This window comes from Molossus molossus, unplaced genomic scaffold (assembly GCF_014108415.1).
Source record: "Molossus molossus isolate mMolMol1 unplaced genomic scaffold, mMolMol1.p scaffold_m16_p_2, whole genome shotgun sequence".
Lineage (NCBI taxonomy): Eukaryota > Metazoa > Chordata > Mammalia > Chiroptera > Molossidae > Molossus > Molossus molossus.
This window is the reverse complement of record NW_023425355.1, coordinates 33,986,291-34,009,109: the sequence shown is the minus strand read 5'-3', so window position 1 is coordinate 34,009,109 and position 22,819 is coordinate 33,986,291. Positions and strand designations below refer to the sequence as shown.

The 22,819-nt window shown below is 37.0% G+C and overlaps 1 protein-coding gene across 1 annotated transcript in view; it reads left to right on the top strand.

Moving 5' to 3' along the window:
* The first annotated feature begins 2,518 nt into the window (after positions 1–2,518).
* Positions 2,519–22,819, top strand: part of RBM41 (RNA binding motif protein 41) — an 89,616-nt gene continuing 69,315 nt past the window's right edge. Inside the window, exons 1-5 of the mRNA XM_036271028.1 lie at positions 2,519–2,555; positions 5,648–5,764; positions 6,324–6,516; positions 6,763–6,967; positions 8,925–8,996. Of these exons, the coding sequence (XP_036126921.1) occupies positions 2,548–2,555; positions 5,648–5,764; positions 6,324–6,516; positions 6,763–6,967; positions 8,925–8,996 (595 nt within the window). The 5' untranslated portion in view covers positions 2,519–2,547. The remainder of the gene's footprint in view (positions 2,556–5,647; positions 5,765–6,323; positions 6,517–6,762; positions 6,968–8,924; positions 8,997–22,819) is intronic.

The window sequence follows — 22,819 nt, the reverse complement described above, 5'->3', positions numbered from 1 at the left end:
TCTGGTGTGATGGTCAATGTAGTTTTGTCTCATCCTTTGCCACCTTCCCAAGGGACAAACACACTAGCAACCTTAGTGTACTTTTCCATTTCCTTATTATTATGTGTCAATTGGACAGTTTGGTTGAGCAGCAGAATTCAATTCCACCATCATATAGGATTTACTAGGTGCATGCTATGACATGACCCACACTAACACTCCCCATGAGATTTTTCATGTTAGTAGTTCTCAGGATAGGAAGTACAATGGTTTTATCTTCTAACTTGAGTATGACAATATGGCTAGTTTGAATACATCTGAACCTATTAGGTAATCTTGGAATATTTACTCATAGATGAACACCTTGTCAAGTGACTTTAAAACCGTACTTTTGTACAATACTTTATTAGTCACTCTATCCTGAGGTATTATCCCCATTTTACAGGTGAGGAAACGGGCCTAGATCAGCTAAAGAAAATTATTGAAACTCGTGGTCTTATAACTTGCAAAAGTTCAAATCCAGATTTCTTACTGAACTATATTTTCAATAAATGTGGGGAATGAGAAATTCAAACACTGTGACGCCCCCCTCTACCCAAACCCATTTTTCTTTTTTGGCTTTTTGTGATATAAAAATGGTTACAGCACTGGCTGGTCTGGCTCAGCGGTTAGAGCGTTGGCCCTTGGGTTGACGGGTCATGGGTTTAATTCCCACTCAAAGGCATGTACCTGGGTTGCAGTTTCCATTACTGGCCCTAGTTGGGGTTGTGTGGGAGGCAACCCATCGATGTGTCTCTCTCATATCAATGTTTCTCTCTCTCTCTCTCTCTCTCTCTCTCTCTCTCTCTCTCTCTCTCTCTTCTTTCCCTCCCTCCCTTCCATTCTAGCTAAAGAAAAAAAAAAAAAAAAGATGATTCTATTGCCCGGCCAGTGTGGCTCAGTGGATTGAGCGTCATCTCATGGACTGAGAGGTCCCAGTTCAATTCCCAGTCAGAGCACATGCTTGGATTGCAGGCTCGATCACCAGTAGGGGGTGTGCAGGAGGCAGCTGATTGATGTTTCTATCTCTCTCTCCCTTCCTCTCTCTCTAAAAGAAAATCAATAAAACATATTTTTAATTAAAAATGATTCCACTTAATTAAAAAAATGATTGACTAGGTAATATAATCATGTAGTTCAAAATCCAAATGGTACAAAAATTATAGAGTGAAGAGTCCCCCACCCCCTTGTTCCTCACCATCTAATTCCACTACCTGAAGGTATTCACTTATTACTTGTCCTAGAAGTATTTTATTTATATATAATGAATGCATACATATAGTCCCCTCTTTTTTTACTGGTAAGCATACTATATACATTGTTCTTCATCTTGCCATTGCACTAAATATATTTTCAGAATTGTTCAGTAGCAGTCCAGAGATAGAGAACTCAGTCATCTGTGAAATTGCTGCAAAGTTTTCTATTGAGTGGATGTAAGAAATTCATGGACATTTAAGTTGTTTTCAATATTTTGTTATTATAAGCAATGTTGCAGTGAATACACACACACACACACACACACTTGAGAATACAAAACAGTTCCATATATTTCCACTGTTTGTCTTAATGTTAACATCTTAACATAACTCTGGTATATTTGTCACAGCTTGTGAATTTTATCATTAACTGAAGTGCAAGTTTATTTATATTTCCTTAGTTTTTACCTAGGGCCCTTATTCTGTTCCAGGATCCCATCCAGGATATCACAGTGCATTTAATCATCACTATGTCTTTTTTGGTTCCTTTGGCTGTGACCGTTTCTCAGACTTTCCACGTTTTTGATGACGTTGACAGTTTGAAGATTACAGGTCAGGTGTTTTAGTCAGTGTACTTTGAAATTTCCATCTTATTTGTGAGATTAACCTTTTTTTTTTTTTCATATACTTAAGAACATCTGTATTTCCATTTCTGGGAACTAAGAGCCCATGCCCTTAACCACTACGCTATACCCCTCTCTTGATTCAGCATAATTAATAAAACGTTCACAGGCCTGAATACATATGAATTTCTGATTCTCCGGAAGTAAATATCTTGTAAGCCTCTGTTACAGATAGAGAAGAACCATTATCGCAAGTGATGTCGTCAAACTTGTGTCTGATCATTCTGGCTACACTGGAGGATTGATCAGAGGCTCCGCTGGAAACAGCAGGTAGGCCGGATAATAAGTCCTTAGAAGCAGAAGCAGGGCTAATAGGGACACATTTGAGGAAAATTGGGGTTGCCAGGACTTGGTGATACCGAGTGAGGAGGACAAAAAGTCAAAGGTTACTTCTAAGTTTATAAGCTGGATATTTTGGGTGGCTTCCTTTAACCTCTAAAAGAATTCAAGAGAAATATTTGAACAATTTACAACATACTGTACCAGCTACTCACTAGGTACTTTCTCTTTCCGTTTCTTTAGCTCTGCGCTACTACAATTCCCAGAGCCGCGCACTCAACCACAATCCCCTTCGAGTCGGCCGCGCAGAGTTCTGGGACTTGAAGTCCGCGGCTTATTTATCCAAGTTAGAGATAGAGGCCTGTGGAAACATGAAGAGGTAAGGGCTTGTCTGAGCAGGCCGCGAAGGGAGCTCTGTTTTACCTTTTAACTTAAAATGGCTTTTATTACTTTGTGTATGGGCTTTGTCGCGTTCTCGGGGAGCAGTTTCGTGGGAGAGGGAAGACAAAAGAGGAGGGAACGGGGGAGACGGGCCAGGCAGGCCTGCCGCGCGAAGTTCAGGAAGGGCCGCCACCCCTGCCGATTGCCATAGGAATGCCCTTCCAGCCCAGGCATCCCAGCCACGGCGCGGCCCCGGGAGCCCGACGGATGCTGTGGTTTCTTCCAATTGAAGGTGGGCCTACCCAGGTAAAAGGGTCTTGACCGACTGGTGCCTTGCGCTGGAGAAACCCAGGCCGGCTTCCTCCCCACTATCCTCAGAAAGGGGACCAGAGCGGGCGCCTTTATTTGCAAGGCCTGTGTATTAAAGAAAACGCGGGCATGCAGCGTTTTCAAGTCTTAAAGTAAGTCCTACTTTGTTTCTACAAATTTAGAAGGCAAATACAAAACCGATACAATGTCCTAGGAAAAGAAGGCACTGGTGCGAGCGGTTCCCCCTACTGGTTCTGTAGGAAATGGCAGCTTTAACTTGTGTCATTGTTGAAAGCTGGAGCTTCCCAATTAGACTGTACACCAGCCTTTTCAAAGGATCCTCATTAAATTTGCTTTGTATTCCCTCTGCAAGTAGAATAATCTCTCTGGAATAGAGCTGTGTATTTACAATTCTCACTATGTTCTTCTGCACTGTTAGTTTCTCCATCTTTTAAGAAACTGGTTCTGATTTTCCCCCTCTCAAATGACTTTAAAAAATGTTTCTTATGAAATAAATCATACATGTAAAATAATGTATATATACAATTTAAAGACTAATAATAGACTCATACCCACTACAAGCTTTAGACCTGGAGCATTACCAATAACTTAGAAATCCCCAGTGTGCCCCCTCTCTGATTACTTCTCCTCTCTCCCTCCTCGGGAGACTACTTTACAGAATTTTGTGCTAATCATTCCCTTGCTTTAAAAAAATAGTTTTACAACTTAGAGATTTATTCCTAGTTGCTCGTTTTATCCATTTTTCAACTTTATATAAATGGACACGTATTGTATACATTTTTCTGTGACTTCCTTTTTTTTTACTCAACATTTCTTTTTGAGATTCATGTGTACTGATGTATTTAGCTATGATTTATTCATTTCAAAGCCAGTTTAAACTTAGCAAAAACTTTATGAATTCTAATTAATAAATAAAAATTAAGATACTTAAAAAGGATTTTTAAAACCCTGGGTTTAAGTATATTTTAACATTTTCCAAAATAGGTATACTCTTTCTAGGACATGAGAATATTGCTTATAATTATAAGGGTTACTTTTCTAGGCCCCCAAAATAAAGGACTATTTTATAAGAAAGGTATTTTAATATTTATTTTCCTCATGGAGTTAGATCAATTTGTTTTTGTTTTTGTCTTTTATAATCTGTTGTTGCCTACTTAAATGATTCTGCTATTTTTTATACTCTAATAAGTATTTTCAATTATTTATGGTTAGTTGGCTTATGTTAGCATTACCTAGATTTCTACAAAGTAATGCCTACTCTATAAAATGTCATGACCCTTTTTACATTTGTTTCTATGCATTTTCCTTTGGAGAATCCCTTTCATAGCTCCAGATCCTGACACTACAGATGAATTGATTTTTCCATGTGCAGACTGATATACATCTGTGCAACAATTCTCCCATATCCCACTTTCCTTTTAGCCAATAGCACTTATACTGTCATCTCAGACACAATATGTCTTTGAATATTTCTGGCACTTCATGCTGGTGTTTTGATTGTAACAGGTAGTTGACTCAACATGGCTAGAACAATACTGATGTTCCCTTTCCCAAACTATTTATTTCATCTGGAGCTGCTTCTTTCATTCATTGGTACCATTGTGCTCTCGGTTGCACACTTGAAATTTGGAGGTTACCTTTTACTTCTCTTTTACCTCCACCATCGAATTCTTCATTTCTGTCCACTATTACAACTTCAGTTTGGATTTCTGTCACCTTATCCTTGATACATTAAATAGCTTTCCAGTTAGTTCTGGTTTCTTTTCTACTAATCCATAAGGCATGCTATAACCACATTGTTTTCCCTAAAGCATCACTTGTAGTGTGTCACTTAACTGCATAATAAATTACTTTGTAATACCTATACATTGATGTGGCTCAGGCCCCTTAGTTGGTGTATTTAAGGCCATTCACAATCTGAGTCTAATTACCCCTTCAAGATTATCCCCCAGTCATCCCATACTTGAATGTTAGCTAAATTGAACTTTCTCATTATCCCCAGAACATTTCCTCATACTTGCTGTCCCTCTTCTTTCCTTCATTACACCCAGTCCTTTAAATGCCAGCGTAAGTCGTCTTCATTTCTTTCTTCTGTGAACTCCTACTAATTTGACATATTATGCTTCTTTGTGAATTAAAAAATTTTCTTTATTGATTTTTAGAGAGAGAGGAAGGGAGAGGGAGAGAGAGATAGAAACATCGATGAGAGAGAACATCGACTGGTCACCACCTGCATGCCCCCCACTGGGGATTGGACCCACAACCTGGGCATGTGCCCTGACCGGCAATCGAACCAGCGACCTCTTGGTGCATGGGTCGATGCTCAACCACTGAGCCACACTGGCTGGGTTGACATATACTTCTTTGTATTGTCATTCTCCTCTCCTTTGCTCTGCTCCCCTCCTCTTTCTCCCCCTTCCACTTCCCTCCCTGCCAGACACATGCACACTATATATATATATATATATATATATATATATATATATATATATATATTCTCTCCCTAAATAAATTGCTAACTTTTTGAGGATAGGGACTATGTCTTGAATATCTTTGACTCCATCAGTACCTTACCATGTGTTGTGTATAAGTAGGTATTTAATAAATGTTTGCATAATGAATAATAAAATGCAACTGATTGTTAGAAAAGGGTCTTTGAAAAAAATAGGGTCACTAAAGGTAAATAATATAAATGAAGAATATATTTTAATATTTCACTATCTATTCTGCTTTCTACATATATCCCTATGTCTATTCCAGGGTAAACAGCTGTGTGAAGAGTGATGAGCATGTCCTGGAAGAGTTGGAAACAGAAGGGGAGAGGCAGCTGAAAAGCCTTCTTCAGCATCAACTTGACACCTCTGTCTCCATTGAGGAGTAAGTATTGATTTTGTAAACAGGTAGAGTATCATAGACCCTCACCTCCAGGTGATCCCTCTTAAAACCTGGATAGAACACTTCTTTTCCACCTGCCTTTTCTTGGTAAATGTCTATATATTAGGCAAGGTTTTGCTTCTGTGTCTCTTTCTCTACAAATCCTCCCCCATATTCCACTATGTCTAAGCTAAATACTTTTCCTATGTCTTCCCTTAACATATGTAGCACTTAAACCCAATATTATCATTGCCTGTTTACTTGCCTCTCTCATTGTTCTTCCACAAAAATTGAAATCATTTTTATCTTTTTTACTGTTATCCTCACTACCCAGCACATGTCTGATGCATAGTAGATAGTCAATAAATAAATATTTGATTCAGTCATTTATTAGTCCTGGATGAGGGGAGTAGTCTAGTTCGATATTGTTGCAGTGGTGCTTCAACAGGACGAGAGAGAAATTGCCAATTAATTTCATTGTGCCTCTTTTGACAGTGAGCCCTATTTCTGTGAATTGTGGTAACTTGAAGATGTTCTTACTCTCTTCCTTCTTGGTTTGCAGATGTGTGTCTAAGAAAGAGAGCTTTGCTCCTGGTACTATGTACAAGCCCTTTGGGAAGGAAGCAGCTGGGACCATGACTTTGTCCCAGTTCCAAACACTGCATGAGAAAGACCAGGAAACTGCTTCTCTCAGGGAACTAGGGCTCAATGAAACAGAAATCTTGATCTGGAAGAGCCATGTTTCAGGTGAAAAGGTGAGTGGGGCAGTTTTTTCTGAGAACCTTATTTTTAGTTCTCACAAAACTGACCTTTGTGTCTGCATCTTCATTGGTTCCTAGGACAGGGACCAGGGGAAAGGAGAAGCTATCCCTTGACTGATTAGCTACTGCATCTATAAATGCTCATTTCTGGCCCTGATTATCTTCATTCTTGAGGCATCAGACCATCCCTTTCTGGGTGTGTCCTCTGTGATATATACCCTCTCATTTCTCTGGTTCCAGAGGACAAGACTGAGGGCAACTCCTGAAGCAATACAGAACTGCCTTCAAGATATTGAAGAAAGGATCTCGGAACGTCAGCGCATCCTTTGCCTGCCACAGAGATTTGCAAAGAGCAAACAGCTGACTCGGCGAGAAATGGAAATAGAAAAATCTTTATTTCAGGGAGCTGATCGTCACTCCTTCCTTAAAGCTCTTTATTACCAAGGTATGTGATCGCCACTAACTTTGATATGTTCTTTTCCTGAGAGAGAGTTTTACCATCAGTGCATTAAATATGAAGAGTTAGCAGACGGGGGAGGGGAAAAGCAAACTGTTACTACTCTTGAGGAATGTGTAGTCCTGTGAGAGAGATGAGTATGCTCAGAGTTAGTGGCAGTTCAATTACTATTTGTAGATGGGAAGAAAATGCTGAGGGAGCACAGAACATAGAGCATCTAAGTCTAGTTGAGGGGGTCAGGAGTTGACATTTATACTAAGTCTTGATGAATTAACAGACATTTGTCAGGTTAACAAGGGGGAGAGGACACTACAGATAATAGGAACAGGATTGTGAAAGGACCTGGTGTGTCTAGGGAACAATGAAAAGTTCAGTGTGGCAGGTAGTATAGGACTTGGCAGGGAATTAATTACAGGGAATGACACTAGAAAGGTAGGTAAATAAAAGATCTTTAAACTGAATTATAGATTAGCACAATATATATAGAGAAATGATCTGTGTCTTAAACAGAAAGAATGAGTTTCACAGATAAGTTTTACTAGTCACTGTGGAAGGTGCACAGAACTTTAAGAAATGGTTCTTGACTTAGTGCCAATTACAGTCTGGTTTGCGAGAAACATGACATTTTAGTAACAACGCTAGATACAGTTGTTAAGTGCTATAGGAATTCAGAGGAAGGAAAGGCACTGTGCATTGGCATGACTGAAGAAGGCCTCTCAGAGGAGGTAAGACTTAAATGTTCTTTTAATACTACCTGTTCTTTAGGAAAGAGAGGGAAAGGCATTTCTGTTGCAGCAGATGTTGTGAGCACTATGGTGTGTTCGGGTGTGTTGTGAGAGACAAGGTAGCCAACATTTTTTACTTTGATGGGCAGTATAGAGTTAGTTATTCATTTAGTTAGTTTGGATATGGTTTAAGGTTTTTGAGCCAGGAGTAACATGAGAAAAGCAGTATTTGAAAATGATTAATCTGGTGACCATGAAATACAGGGTGGGGCAAAAGTAGGTTTATAGTTGTTTGTTTGGAAAATAATACAGTGATTAATAAATAATACAAGAATAAGCTCTGTGTTTTGCATACTCACAACTGTAACCAACTTTTGCCCCACCCTGTGTGATGAGAGAGAGGAAGAGTTGGACGCAGGGAAATGATTTAGGAGATAATACAGTCCTTTAGGCATGAAGATATGGACTAGAATGATGGCAGTGGAATTGGAAAGAGTGGTAGGTATGGTTGTAAGAGTCATTACAAAAGAAGAACTGAAAAAACTTGTTAACAGGCTAAAGGAGGGTGGTCAGTGGAGAGGAATGTGTCAAAGGTAATCCATATGTTTCAAGACTGTGTGAGTTAACAGTTGTCAAAATTAAGAAAGCTTTTATGTGGAAATTTTGAGGAACATAATGAGTTTGATTTTGAACATGTTGAATTAGTGAGAATGGCAGGATCATTAAATGCAGATACTGAGGAGGCAGTTAGAAATGCAACAGTGAAACTCAGGAGAGAGGTCAGAACTAGATCTATAGAATTGGGAATCATCTATGCTTAGATCAGAGGTAAAGCCATGAGATTGAATGAATGATTTGTTAGAGACCTTAGACATGGAAGAGCAGTGGTGAAGGAAGGAAAAGAACAAATGAATAGCCTTTTGTAGAGAGACATTATAGCATACTGATTAAGAACATGGGTTCTGGAGGCAGACTCCTGGGAAAATTCTGGTTCCCTACTTACTAGTTCTAAGATTTTGGGCAAGTTACCACTCTGTGCATCAGTTTCTTTGTTTGTAAAATGAGACTATTAATGGTAGCTATATAGTAGGATTGTTAGGAGGATTGAAGTAATACATGTAAATCACTTAGAGCAGTACCTGGTATTTGGGGGTGGGTGGGTGGTGTATGAATCTGTTCTGTTTCCTGTCTTTGAAACTCCTTGCTTTAAACCTTCACAGCATACCACAAAAAGACAAGTGCAGACAAGTACATGACCTCAATGAAGAGGAAGATAAAATTAGGCACAAAAGGCAAGTCGAGAGTTTTCTTACAGTGTTAGATTTAGGAATGTAATCTAGGGTCCCAGACAAGTTGAGTGCTTATTTAATTCCATATCCAGTATATGACAATGTTTATAGGAAATGATCCAAGGGGAGCATATTATCCTGATATAGAATATTAAACAGAGGAGCTAGTAGAAGCTTTTACATTTAGTGTTGTTGAGTTTTTTCTCTATATCTTTAAGTTACTGTACCAGACATAAAACAACTTTAATGATGTTTACATCCTATTTCACAAATCTGAATATTTTAATCAGTAAAGTATAACTATTGATGATGATGATATAATAGATAATATTTTATTTTATTTTTTAAATGAACTTACAATAAAATTGCCTAATTTGTGTGTGTGTGTGTGTGTGTGTATGTACAATTCTGTGAATTGTAAATCATGTAGATTCATGTAATCACCACTACAGTCAGTATAGAAAACAGCTCCATCACCCTAAAACTTCCTCATACTGTTCATTGATAGTCACTCCCAACTCCATCCATAATCTCTGGCAATCACTGATCTGTTTTCCATCACTGTAGTTTTTGTCTTTTAGAGAATGTCATACAAATAGAATAACAAGATATGTAATCTTTTGAGAGTAGCTTCTTTCTTTCAGTGTAATGACTTTGAGTTTCATCTTAGTTGTGTGTATCAGTAGTTCATTCATTTTGCTGAGTAGTATTTCATCATATGGATGTTCCAAAGTTTGTTTATCCATTCACCCACTGAAGTGTATTTGAGCTGTTTTCAGGTTATGGTGATTATGAATAATACTAATGTGAACATTCTTGTACAGGTTTTTGTGTGAACATAAAATTTTTATTTCTCTAAGGTAAATATCTAGGAGTGGGATTACTGGGTCATATGGTAAGTGTTTAACTTTATAAGAAACTTCTAAACCATTTTCCAGAGTGGCTGAATCATTTTGCATTCCCACCAGCAATGTATGAGAGTTCCAGTTGCTCTACATCTTTGTCAGCATTTGGTATTGTTGGTAATTATTTTAGTTATTCTATTAGCTGTGAAGTGGTATCTCATTGTAGTTTTGATTTGCATTTCCTTAGTGGCTAATGATGTTGAACATCTTTTCATATGCTTATTTTCCATTATATCCTGTTTGCTATAATGTCTGTTCAAATCTTTGGCTGTTTTTTAATTGGGTTGTTTATTTTCTTCCTGATGACTCTTGAGAGTTCTTTATATATTCTAAACACAATTTTTCATTGGATATCTTATTTGCAAATATTTTAACTCAGTATCTAGCTTGTCTTCATTCTTTTAACATTGTCTTTTGTAGAACAAGTTTTTTATCGTGGTAAAATATATCGGACTAAAATTGACTTTTTAAAACATTTTTTAAAGTGTTCAGTTCTAGGGCATTAAGTATATTCACATTGTTGTGCAACCGTCACCACCATCCATCTACACAATATTTTCATCTTCCCAAACTGAAACTCTGTACCCATTAAATATTAACTCCCCATTCCTCCCTCTCTTCAGCCCCTGGTAACCACCATTCTACTTTCTGTCTCTATGAATTTGACTATGCTAGGTACCTCATGTAAATGGAATCATATAGTATTTGTCCTTTTGTGTCTGGTTTATCTCACTTAGCATAATGTCTTCAAGGTTATCCATGTTGTAGCATGTGTCAGAATTTCCTTCCATTGTATGGATACACCACATTTTTTAATCCAGTCATCTATCAATAGACACTTGTGTTGTTTCTACCTTTTGATTATTGTGAATAATGCTGCTATGAACCTGGATGTACAAATATCTATTGAAGTCCCTGCTTTCAATTCTTTTGAGTAAATACCCAGAAGTAGAATTGCTGGATCATATGATAGTTCTATGTTTATTTAATCTTTTGAGTAACCACCATACTGGTTTCTATAGAGGCTATATCAATTTACATTCCCACCAGCAATGCACAAGGATTCCAATTTATACCCTTGCCAACACTTATTTTCTTTTATTATTTTTTATAATAGCCATTCTAATGTACGTGAAGTGGTATTTTCTTATAGTTTTGTTTTGCATTTCCCTTTTGACTAGTGATGTTGAGCATCTTTTCATGTGCTTTTTGGCCATTTGAATATCTTTGGAGAAATGTCTAATTCCTTTGCAATTTTTAAATGGGTTATTTGTTTGTTTGTTGTTGGGTTGTAGGAGTTCTTTATATATTCTGGATATTGACACCTTATCAGATATATGATTTGCCAATATTTTCTTCCATTCCTTGGGTTGCCTTTTCACTCTGTTGATAGTGTCCTTTGATATACAAAAGTTTTATTTTCGATGAAGTCCAGTTTCTCATTTTTTTCTTTTGTTACCTGTGTTTGTGCTATCATATCCAATAAATCACTGTCAAATCTAATGTCATAAAGCTTTTCCCCTGAGAGTTTTATAGTTTTAGCTCTTACATTTAAGTCGTTAGTCCATTTTTAGTTACTTTTAAGTCTTTAGTCCATTTTGAATTACTTTTTGTATATGGTATAAAATAAGGGTCCAACTTCATTTTTTAAATGTTGGTTAGTTTTTCCAGTATTACTTGTTGAAAAGACTGTCCTTCCCCATTAAATGGATGTAGCACCCTCTATGAGAATCATTTGGCCATTAATGTGAGAGGTTCTCCATTCTATTCCATTGGTTTATATTTCTGTCTTTATGCCAGCACCACACTGTTTAAATTGCTGTATATTTGTAGTAAGTTTTGAAATCAGTAACTTTGTTCTTTTTAAAGATTGTTTTTACTAATTGTGGTCTCTTGAAATACCATATGAATTTTGGGATGGCTTTTTCTATTTCTGTAAAAATTGTTCTTGGGATTTTGATAGAGATTATATTGAACCTGTACATCACTTTGGATAGTATTGCTATCTTAACAATATTAAGTCTTCAATCCATGAACATGGATGTCTTTGCATTTATTTGTGTTTTAATTTCAGCAACATTTTGTAGTTTTCAGTGTACAAGTTTTTGCCTCAGCAAATGTTTTATATTTTGATACAATCTATTTTGTCAATTTTTTCTCTCATGGATCACGGTTTGTTTTTCTCACGTCTAAGAACTCTTTTTCTAACACCAGATTATGAAAAAGGTATTTTTTCTGTGTTTTATCAAACAGTTTTATAGTTGTATATTTTACATTTAGATCTATGATCCATTTTGACTTTATGTTTAAGGTATGAGGTTTAGGTTGAGGTTTACTTTTTTTGTCTATGAATGTACAATTGTTCCAGCACTAATTGTTGAAAAGAATATTCTGTCTCCATTTACTTGCTTTTGCAGTTTTGTCAGAAATCTGGCCATATGTTTGTGTTAATATTGAGCATCATAATTAATGGTGAAAGATTGAAAAAAATGTCCCCCAATATCAGGAATAAGACAAGGATGTCCACTCTCCCCACTTTCATTCACAGTTGAATGAAATTAGAAATCAATTATAGAAAGACATTGCCCTGGCTGGTGTGGCTCAGTCGGTTGCAGCATCATCCCATACACTGAAAGGTTGTGGGTTTGAGTCCCAGTCAGGGCACATACCTTGGTTACAGGTTCAATCTCCAATTGGGGCATGTACAGGAGGCAACCAGTCAATGTTTCTTTGTTGCATTGATGTTTCTCTCTCTCTCTCTCTCTCCCCCCCCTCTCTAAATCAATAATAAAAAACTAATAATAGAAGGATATTAGGAAATCTACAAATATGCGGCAATTAAATAACACTCTACTTAATAACCAGTTGATCATAAAAAGTCACAAGGGGCATTAGAAAATACTTTGAGATAAAAACAAAACGATGTATCATAACTTATGAAATGCAGTAAAAGCAGTATTTAGAGGGATATTTAAGGTGTAAATGCCCATATTAGTAAAGAACAAAGATCTCAAATTAGTAATCAAAACTTCTACCTTAAGACACTATAAAAATTTGTTGAAACCCATAAAATGCACAATACCAAGGTTGAACTGTAATGTAAATTATGGGCTAGGTTATTATGATGTGTCAATGTAGGTTCATTATTTGTAAAAAATGCAACCACTCTAATGGGAGATATTGATAATGGTTGAGGCTATGCATGTGTGGGGACTGGACTGTGGAAAATATTGTTACCTTCCCTTCAATTTTGCTATGAATCTATAACTGCTCTAAGAAAATGAAGTCTTAATAAAATAAGAAAAAAAACTACAAAAAGAAGAGCAAACTAAACCCACATCAGGCTGAAGGAAGGAAATAAAAAAGATTAGAGCCAAAATGAATGAAATAGAGAAAACCAACAAAGCAAAAGTTGTTTTTTTGGAAAGAGCAACAAAATTCACAATCCTTTAGCTAGACTTACTAAGGAAAAAAGAGAAAACTCAAAATTTTTATACCCTGCTTTATTTCGATTTTTTTTCATTGAATATTTTTTGTCCATCCTTTTACTTTCAACTTTTGTAAAAAATCGAAATTAGTTAATAGTTAAATCATGTTTTCTTTTAATCCATTCTTCAATTGAGTAGAGTGTTTATTTATATTTAATGCATTTAATTGGAATTAGCTTATAAAGTATGCTTTACAAAATCTGCCATTTTGCTCTTTGTGTTTTTGTATCTTTTTTGTTTCTTTCTCACTCCATTTATTTCTTAACGTTAAATAGGTATTTCTAGTATATCATTTTAATATATGTAATATTTTAATAGCTTGTTGCTTCTTTTACTATTTTTAAAGTTACTTCTTAGTAGTTGCCCTGGGGACTATAATTAACATCTTAGCTTAAACAAATTAGTTTGTATTAATAGCAAGTTAATTTCAGTAATATTCAAAAATTTATTTTTTGTTTAGGTCTGTTCTTTTCTTCCTCCATTGTACTGTTATTGTCATACAAGTTGCATCTTTATACATTTTAAGCTCATCAACATTTTTTTTCCAATTTTATTTTATTTTTGACAGTATTACAGATGTCTCCATTTTCTCCCTTTTTGCTTCAGTCCACCCAACTCCCACCCCACCCTAGGCCTTCCTCATGCTATTTATTGTCTGTGTGCATGGGTTATGCGTATATGTTATTTAGTTAATCTCTTCCTATCTTCCCCCAACACCCCCTCCTCAAAATCGATTATTCTGTTCCATGCATCTATAACTCTGGACCTATTTGGTTCATCAGTTTATTTTGTTGTTTAGATTGCACTTATAAGTAAAATCATGTGATATTTGTCTTTCTCTAACTGGTTTATTTTACTTAGCATTAATAGTCTCCAGGTCCCTCCATGCTGTCTCAAGGGGTAAGAGATCTTTCTGTTTTACAACTACATAGTATCCCACTGTATAAATGTACCACAGCTTTTTTATCCACTCATCTACTGATGGGCACTAGTTCCAAGTCTTAGCTATTGTAAATAACGCTGCTATGAATATAGGGGTGCATACATTCTTTCTGATTAATGTTTCAGAATTCTTAGAATATATTCCCAGAGGTGGGATTGCTGGGTTGAATGGCATCCATTTTTAATTTTTTGAGGAACCTCTGTACTGTTTTCCACAGTAGCTGTACCAGTCTGAACTCCCACCAGCAGTGTATTAAGGTTCACTCTTCACATCCCCACCAACACTTATTGTTTCTAGATTTATTGATGGTAGCCATTCTGACAAGAGAGGTTATACCTCATTGTAGTTTTAATTTGCATCTCTCTGATGATTAGTGATGTTGAGCTTTTTTTTTTTTTCATGTTTCTATTGGCCATCTGTATGTCCTCTTTGGAAAAGTGCTTATTTAAGTCCTTTGCCCATTTTTTAATTGAATGGTTTGTCTTTCTGGTGTTGATGTATATAAGTTCTTTGTATATTTTGGAATTTAAGCCCTTATCATATATATATCACTGACAAATGTTTTCTCATACAGTAGGTTCCCTTTACATTTTGTTGATGGTTTCTTTTACTATACCAAAGGTTTTTAGTTTGATGTAGTCCCATTTGTTCATTTTCTCCTTTGCTTTCCTTGCCCTAGGCGATGTATAAGTGAAAATACTGCTATGTGAGATGTCTGAGATTTTACTGCCTATGTTTTCTTCTTGGATTTTTATGGTTCAGCAAATACATTTAAGTCTTTTATCCATTTTGAGTTTATTGTGTATGGTGTAAGTTGATGGTCTAGTTTCATTTTTTTGCATGTACACCATTTATTGAATAGACTATCTTGACTCCATTGTATCCTTTTACCTCCTTTGTCAAATATTAATTGGCATCAGTTGATTTCTGGGGTCTCTGTTCTGTTCTGTTGGTCTATATGCCTGTTCTTGTGCCAGTACCAGGCTGTTTTGATTACAGTGGCTTTATAGTATTGTTTGATATCTGCAATTGTGGTCTCTCCAACTTTGTTTCTCTCTGTCAAGATTTCTTTGCTATTCTGGGTCTTTTCTGATTCCATATACAATTTTGGAAAATGGGTTCTAGGTCTATGAAATATTCTATTGGTATTTTAAAAGTGATTGGGTTGAATCTGTAGATTTCTCTAGGTAGCGTGGACATTTTAATGAGGTTAATTTTTCCAATCCATAACCACAGTATATGCTTCCACTTTTTTGTGTCTTCTTGTATTTCCTTCAATGTCCTATAGTTTTCTGAGTACAGGTCTTTTACCTCCTTGGCTAAGTTTATTCCTAGGTGTCTTAGTTTTTGTTTGTTTGTTTCAATGATAAATGAGATTGTATTTTTTTAGTTTCTCTTTCTGAGGTTTTATTATTGGTGTATAAAAATGCCATTGATTTCTGGGTGTTAATTTTGTATCCTGCTACTTTGACAAATTAATTTATTAAATCTAGCAGTTTTTTTGTGGAGTCTTTAGGGTTTTCTACGTACAATATTATGTCATCTATGAATAATGACAGTTTTACTTCCTCCTTTCCAATTTGGATGTCTTTTGTTTCTTTTTGTATGATCAGTATGGCTAGGACGCCCAGTACTATGTTGAATAAGAATGGTGAATATGGACATCCCTGTCTTGTTCCTGATCTTAAAGGAAATGCTTTTAGTTTTTGCTCATCGAGTATGATGTTGGCCATAGGTTTGTCATATATGGCCTTTATTATGTTCAGGCATGATCCCTCTATTCCTACTTTGCTGGGTTTTAATCCTAAATGGGTGCTGGATTTTGTCAAATGCTTTTTTAAAAAAACTTTTTTTTTGTTTTTGTTATTGATTTTAGAGACAGAGGAAAGGAGAGGGAGAGAGAGATAGAAATACTCATGAGAGAGAACATCGATTGGCTGCCTCCTGCATGCCCCCCACTGGGAATTGGGCCCATAACCTAGGCATGTACCCTAACTGGGAATCAAACCAGTGACCTCTTGGTGCATGGGTTGACGCTCAACCACTGAGCCACACCGGCCTGGCTGTCAAATACTTTTTATGCATCTATTGATATGATCATATAGTTTTTATTTTTCATTTTGTTTATGTGGTATATCACGTTTATTAATTTGCGAATATTGAACCATTCTTGCATCCCCAGGATAAATCTCACTTGATCATAATATATGATTTTGTTAATGCGTTGCTGGATCCTAGTTGCTAATATTTTGTTGAGGATTTTAGCATCTGTGATCATCAGGGATATTTTCCTATAATGTTCTTTCTTTGTAGTGTCTTTATCTGATTTTGTAATTAGGATAATGCTGACCTCAGAAGAAGAGCTTGGAAGTCTTCCCTCCTCCTGGATTTTTTGGAGTAGTTTGGATGGATAGTTGTTAGTTCTTCTTTGAATGTTAGATAAAATTTGCCTGTAAAGCCATTGGGTCCAGGGCTATTGTTTGCTGGGATTTTTTTAAAAATATGATTTTATTGATTTTTTTAGAGAAAGAGGAAGGGAGAGAGAGATAGAAACATCGATATGAGAGAAATACATTGCTCAGCTACCTCCTGCACGCCCCCTACTGGGGATCGAGCCCACAACCCAGGCATCTGCCTTGCCTGGGAATTGAACCCAGACCTCTCAGTCCATGGGGTGACGCTCAATCCACTGGGCCCCACTGGCCACGCTGCTGGGAGTTTTTTTTTTTATTACTACTTCAATTTTATCGGTTGTTATCTGCCTATTTGTGTTTTAAGTCTCTATGTCATTTATTGCCACTCTGATATTTATTATTTCCTTCCTTTTTCTTACTCTGGGCTTTTTGTGTTGTTCTCTTTTTAATTCTTCTAGTTGTAGGGTTAGATAGGTTATTAGAGATTTTTATTGTTTTTTTGTGGTAGGCCTGTAATGCTGTGAACTTCCCTCTCAGAGCTACTATCACTGTGTCCCATAGATTTTGGGGTTTTGTGTGTTCATTATAATTTTTTTTCCAGGTAGTGTTTGATTTCTGCCTTGATCTCTTTGGTAACCAATTCATTGTATAGCAACACACTATTTAGTCTACATTTGTTTGAATATTTTTTAGTTTTTTTTTTCAGTGAAGTTGATTTCTAGTTTCATGCCATTGTGACCTAAGAAGATGCATCATATGATTTCAGTTTTCTTGAATTTGTTAAGATTTATTTTGTGTCCTCACATGTGATCTATTTTTGAGAACAGTTCATGTGCATTTGAGAAGAATGTGTACTCTGCCACTTTTGGATGGAATGTTCTGTAAATATCAATTAGATCCAGCTGATCCAATGTGTCATTAAAGACCTGTTTCTTGTTAATTTTTTGTCTGGAAGATATATACAGTGATGTCAGTGGGATGTTATAGTGCCCTACTATGACTTTATTGCTCTCCATCCCTTCCTTAAAGGCCATCAAGAATATTTTTTATTTATTAATTTGTTTTTGTTACAGATGTTTCTTATTTTTCCCCCATTGATACCTTCCTCCCCTCCCCCCCTTCCCCGGCTTTGTTGTCTATGTTCATCGGTTATGCATACATGCGTGTAAGTTCTGTGGCTTATATCTTCCTCCCAAACCCCCCTTCTCTGAGGCTTGTCAGTCTGTACCCCACCTCTATGTCTCTGGGTTAATTTTGTTCATCAGTTTGTTTAGTTCATTATATTCCACAAATAAGTGAGATCATGTGATATTTGTCTTTCTCTGCTTGGCTTGTTTCACTTAGCATAATACTCTCCAGGTCCTTCCATACCATCTCAAAGGATAAGAGATGTTTCTTTCTTACAGCTGCATAGTATTCCATTGTGTACATGTACCACAGCTCTTTTATTCACTCATCTACTGATGGACACTTGGGTTGTTTCCAGATCTTAGCTATTGTAAATAGTGCTGCTATGAACATAGAGTACGTATATTCTTTCTGATTGGTGTTTCAGGTTTCTTAGGGTATATTCTTAGAAGTGGGATCACTGGGTCAAATGACAGTTCAATTTTTAACTTTTGGAGGTAACAGTATAGTGTTTTCCATAGTGGCTGCACCAGTTTGCATTCCCACCAGCAGTGTACTAGAGTCCCCTTTTCTTCACACCCTCACCAACACTTGTTGTTTGATGATTTATTGATGGCGGCCATTCTGAAAGGTGTGAGGTGATACCTCATTGTTGTTTTAATTTGCGTCTCTCTGATGATTAGTGACATTGAACATTTCTTCATATGTGTCTTGGCCATTTGTATATCCTTTTTGGGGAGGTGTCTATTTAGGTCCTCTGCCCATTTTTTAATTGGGTTCTTTGTCTTCCTTTTGTTGAGTTGTATGAGCACTCTATATATTTTGGAAATTAACTCTTTATCAGATGCATCATTGGTGATTATGGTCTCCCATATAGTGGGATCCCTTTCGTTTTGATGGTTGTTTCTTTTGCTGTGCAGAAGCTTTTTAGTTTGATGTAGTCTCATGTGTTCATATTTTTCCTTTATTTCTCTTGCCTTAGATGTTGTATCAGTGAAAATTCTGCTGCATGTGAGGTCTGAGATTTTGTTACCTGCATTTTCTTCTAGAATTTTTATGGATTCACAAGTTACATTTAAGTCTTTTATCCATTTTGAGTTTATTTTTGTGTATGGTGTAAGTTGGTGTTCTAGTTTCATTTTTTTGCAGGTAGCTGTCTAATTTTCCCAGCACCATTTATTAACTCCACTGTATGCTGTTGCCACCTTTGTCAAATATTATTTTTATATACTTACTTGCTCCTGTATTTGGTTCATATATGTTAATAAGGCTTATATCTTCTTGTTGGATTGATCCCTTTAGTATTATGTAATTACCTTCTTTGTCTCTTGTTATGGCCCTTATTTTGAAGTCTATTTTTTCAGTTAGGAGTATTGCTACCCATCACTTCATTTCAGTTCTTTTTGCATGGAGTATATATTTTTTTCCATTTCTTCACTTTCAGTCTGTGTGAGTCTTTTGTACTAAGGTAGTTCTCTTGAGGACAGCATATATGTGGGTCAGTTTTCTTATCCATTCAGCTACCCTATGTTTTTTATTTGGAGCATTTCGTCCATTTATATTTAAGGTTATTATTGATAGATACTTATTTACTGCCATTTTTATTCTTTATAACTGTGTTCCTCTCTCTTCTGATTTCTTCTTCTTCTTAAACCTATCTCTCTAACATTTCCTGCAATGCTGGTTTAGTGGTAATGTACTCCTTTAGCCTTTTTTTTTTTTTTTTTTTTGTCTGGGAAACTTTATTTTACTTTCAATTTTAAATAATAACATTTCTTGGTAGAATAGTCTTGGGTCCAGGTCCTTGCTTTTCATTACTTTGAATACTTCAGGTAACTCTCTTGTGGCGTGAAGTGTTTCTGTTGATAAATCAGCTGACATTCTAATGAGTACTCTCTTGTAGGTTGCTTTCTGTGTCCCTCTTAGTGCCTTTAAGATTCTCTGTCTTTAACATTTGTCATTTTTATTTTGATGTGTATTAGAGTGGGTCTTTTTGAGTTCATATTGATTGGAGCTCTCTGTGCTTCCTGAACTTGTGTGACTTTTGTCTTCACCAGGTTAGGAAAGTTTTCTGTCATCATTTTTTTAAACAAGTTCACTATTCCTTACTCACTTTCTTCTCCTATCCCTATGATGTTGATGTTCTTATGTTTCATATTGTCCCAACATTCCCGTAAACTATCCTCTTGCTTTTTAAATCATTTTCCTTTCTGCTGCTCTAATTGAGTGCTTTTTTCTACCCTGTCTTCTAAGTCACTGATGCAATCTTCTGATTTATTCCATCTGATTTTGATTCCTTCCATTGTATTCTTTTTTTTTAAGTTATCTTTATTGTTAAATGTATTACAGATATCCCTCCTTTTTTCTCTATTGACCCCTTGCTCCCCACTCCTAACCTCCTTCTATCTTCTCCACACTATTTTTTGTGTCCATTAGTTATGCATGTAAATTCTTCAGTTTATCTCTTCCTGACCCCCTCTCCCCTTCACTTTGAGGTTTATTAGTTAACAACCAATTTGTACTTCTTAGTCCCTTCACATTTTTTACCCATTTCCCCGACTCTCCTCCCATCTGGCAACCAACAAAAAGTCCTCTTTTTTTTATTGCTTCTTTTCTGCTTGTTCCTTTTGTTTGTTGATAGATATATATTTACTGCCATTTTACTGTTCATATTTTTTATCTTCTTTTTCTTCAAGAAGACCCTTCAATATTTCATAGAATAGTGGTTTAGTGGTGATGAACTCCTTTAGCTTTTTCTTGTCTGGGAAACTCTTTATATGGTCATTGATTCCAAATGATAGCTTTACAGGATAGAGTAATCTTGGTTGTAGGTTCTTGCTTTTCATCATTTTGAATATTTCTTGCCACTCCCTTCTGGCCTGCAAAATTTCTTTTGAGAAATCAGCTGACAGTCTTATGGGAGCTCCCTTGTAGGTAACTAACTGTTTTTCTCTTGATGCTTTTAAGATTCTCTCTTTGTCTTTAACCTTTTATATTTTAATGATGATGTGTCTTGGTGTGGGCCTCTTGGTGTTTATCTTGTTTGGAACTCTCTGTGCTTCCTGGACTTCTATGTGTGTTTCCTTCACCAAATTAGGGATGTTTTCTGTCATTATTCGTTTTTCAAATAGGTTTTCAATTTCTTTTTCTCTTCTCTTTCTGGCACCCTCATGATTTGAATATTGGTATGCTTGAAGTTGTCTCAGAGACTCCTTACACTATCTTTATTTTTATTAATTATTTTTTCTTTTTTCTTTTTGTTCTGATTGGGTGTTTTTTTTTCCTTATGTTCCAAATAGATGGTTTGCTTCTTGGCTTTACCTACTCTACTATTGATTCCCTGTAAATTATTCTTTATTTCAGTTAGTGACTCCTTCATTTCCGACTGATCCTTTTTTATGCTCTTGAGTCCCTAAGTTCATTTAGCATCCTTATAACCAGTGTTTTGAACTCTGCATCTGTTAGATTGCTTATCTCCATTTTGTTTAGTTCTTTTCCTGAAGTATTGTTCTATTCTTTCATTTGAGACATGTTTCTTTGTCCCCTCACTTTGGCTGCCTTCTTATGTTTGTTTCTATGTATTAGGTAGAATTTCTATGTCTCCTAGGAATAGTAGGATGGCCTATTATTGTAGGTGTCCTGTAGGGTCCAGTGGCACCATCTCCCTGATCACCACAGCTAGGCCCTCAAGATGTACCCCTTGTACGGGCTGTACACCCTTCTGTTGTAATTGAGTCTTGATTGCTGTTTGCATGTCAATGGGAGGGATTTACTCAGGCTGGTCAGCTCCAAGGACTGGCTGTGTCCACTGACCACTGACTACCTTGGAGAACCAGCTGTGCAGGGGCCCACCACACAAAGCAAGACTTACTTCAGCATGGTTGTGGTACCCACTGAGTCCACTCCTTGAGTGTGTCACTTGTGGAGATGATTGGGTGGTGGTGATTTGCTGTGGTCTGAAGCTGTCACTGGGTGTGCTGGCTCTGGGGCAAGGACATCCACTGTCTGTGTTTTACCCGGGGCCCCCAGGCATAAGCTACAAAGTGATCTGCTAATGGCTCTTCTTGTGCTGGGCTTAGAGGTGCCCAAGCTAGCCAAACTGTGAACCAAGGCTGGCTGCTCCTAGTGCCAGGCCTGGGACCAGTTAGTGAGGGGTATGGGGCTTGCTGAGGCCAGATGCTGCTTGTTTGTGAGAATTTAGGAAAAATCTGAAACAGGAGCCAAGACAGGCCATTCCTAAGGTAGAGCCACTGGAAATAGCTTGGGTGGGCCCAAAAGTTGGCAGGGGCAGGGCCTCAGAGAATCACCAGGGTGGGGAAGCAGTGTGAGCCAGGTTGCTGGAGTCCCAGATATTGTGACTATCTGCAGGCCCCGTAGGGGAAGGGCTCACCAAGGAACAAGGGCTTCTGCCAGCACATCTGTCTGGGAGAATGCTGCCCTTCAGCTTTCGCCCCAATGCCAAACAACTCTGTTCTTTCCCATATGTCTCTGGTGCCTTTCAAGCTGCCTCATTCCTGCTGAAGCCTGGAGGGTGCAAATCCGAGTAAATCCCATGTGTGGGCGTTTAAGAGCAACTGCTTGGGCCTCCAGAAGCCTCAGCCCCCCTCATCTTCAATCCCCGCTGGTGTTTATAGCCAGAAGTTATGAGGACTTCTTTTCCTGGTACTGGAACCCTGAGCTGGGGGACCTGTAGTGGGACAGGGACCCCTCACTCCTCAGGGAAGACCTTCACAGGTAAGGTGTCCCTTCTGATTTTTATCATCCACACATGGCTGTGGAACCAACCCATCCACACCTCCACCCCTCCTACCAGTCTATTTGTGGCTTCTTAATTTCATAGTTGTAAGACTTCCATTGAACTTCCCTTTAGTTGATTTTGAATGATGGTTGTTCTGTAGTTTAGTAGCAATTTTGATGTGGTTGTTGGAGGAGGTAAGTACTGCATTTA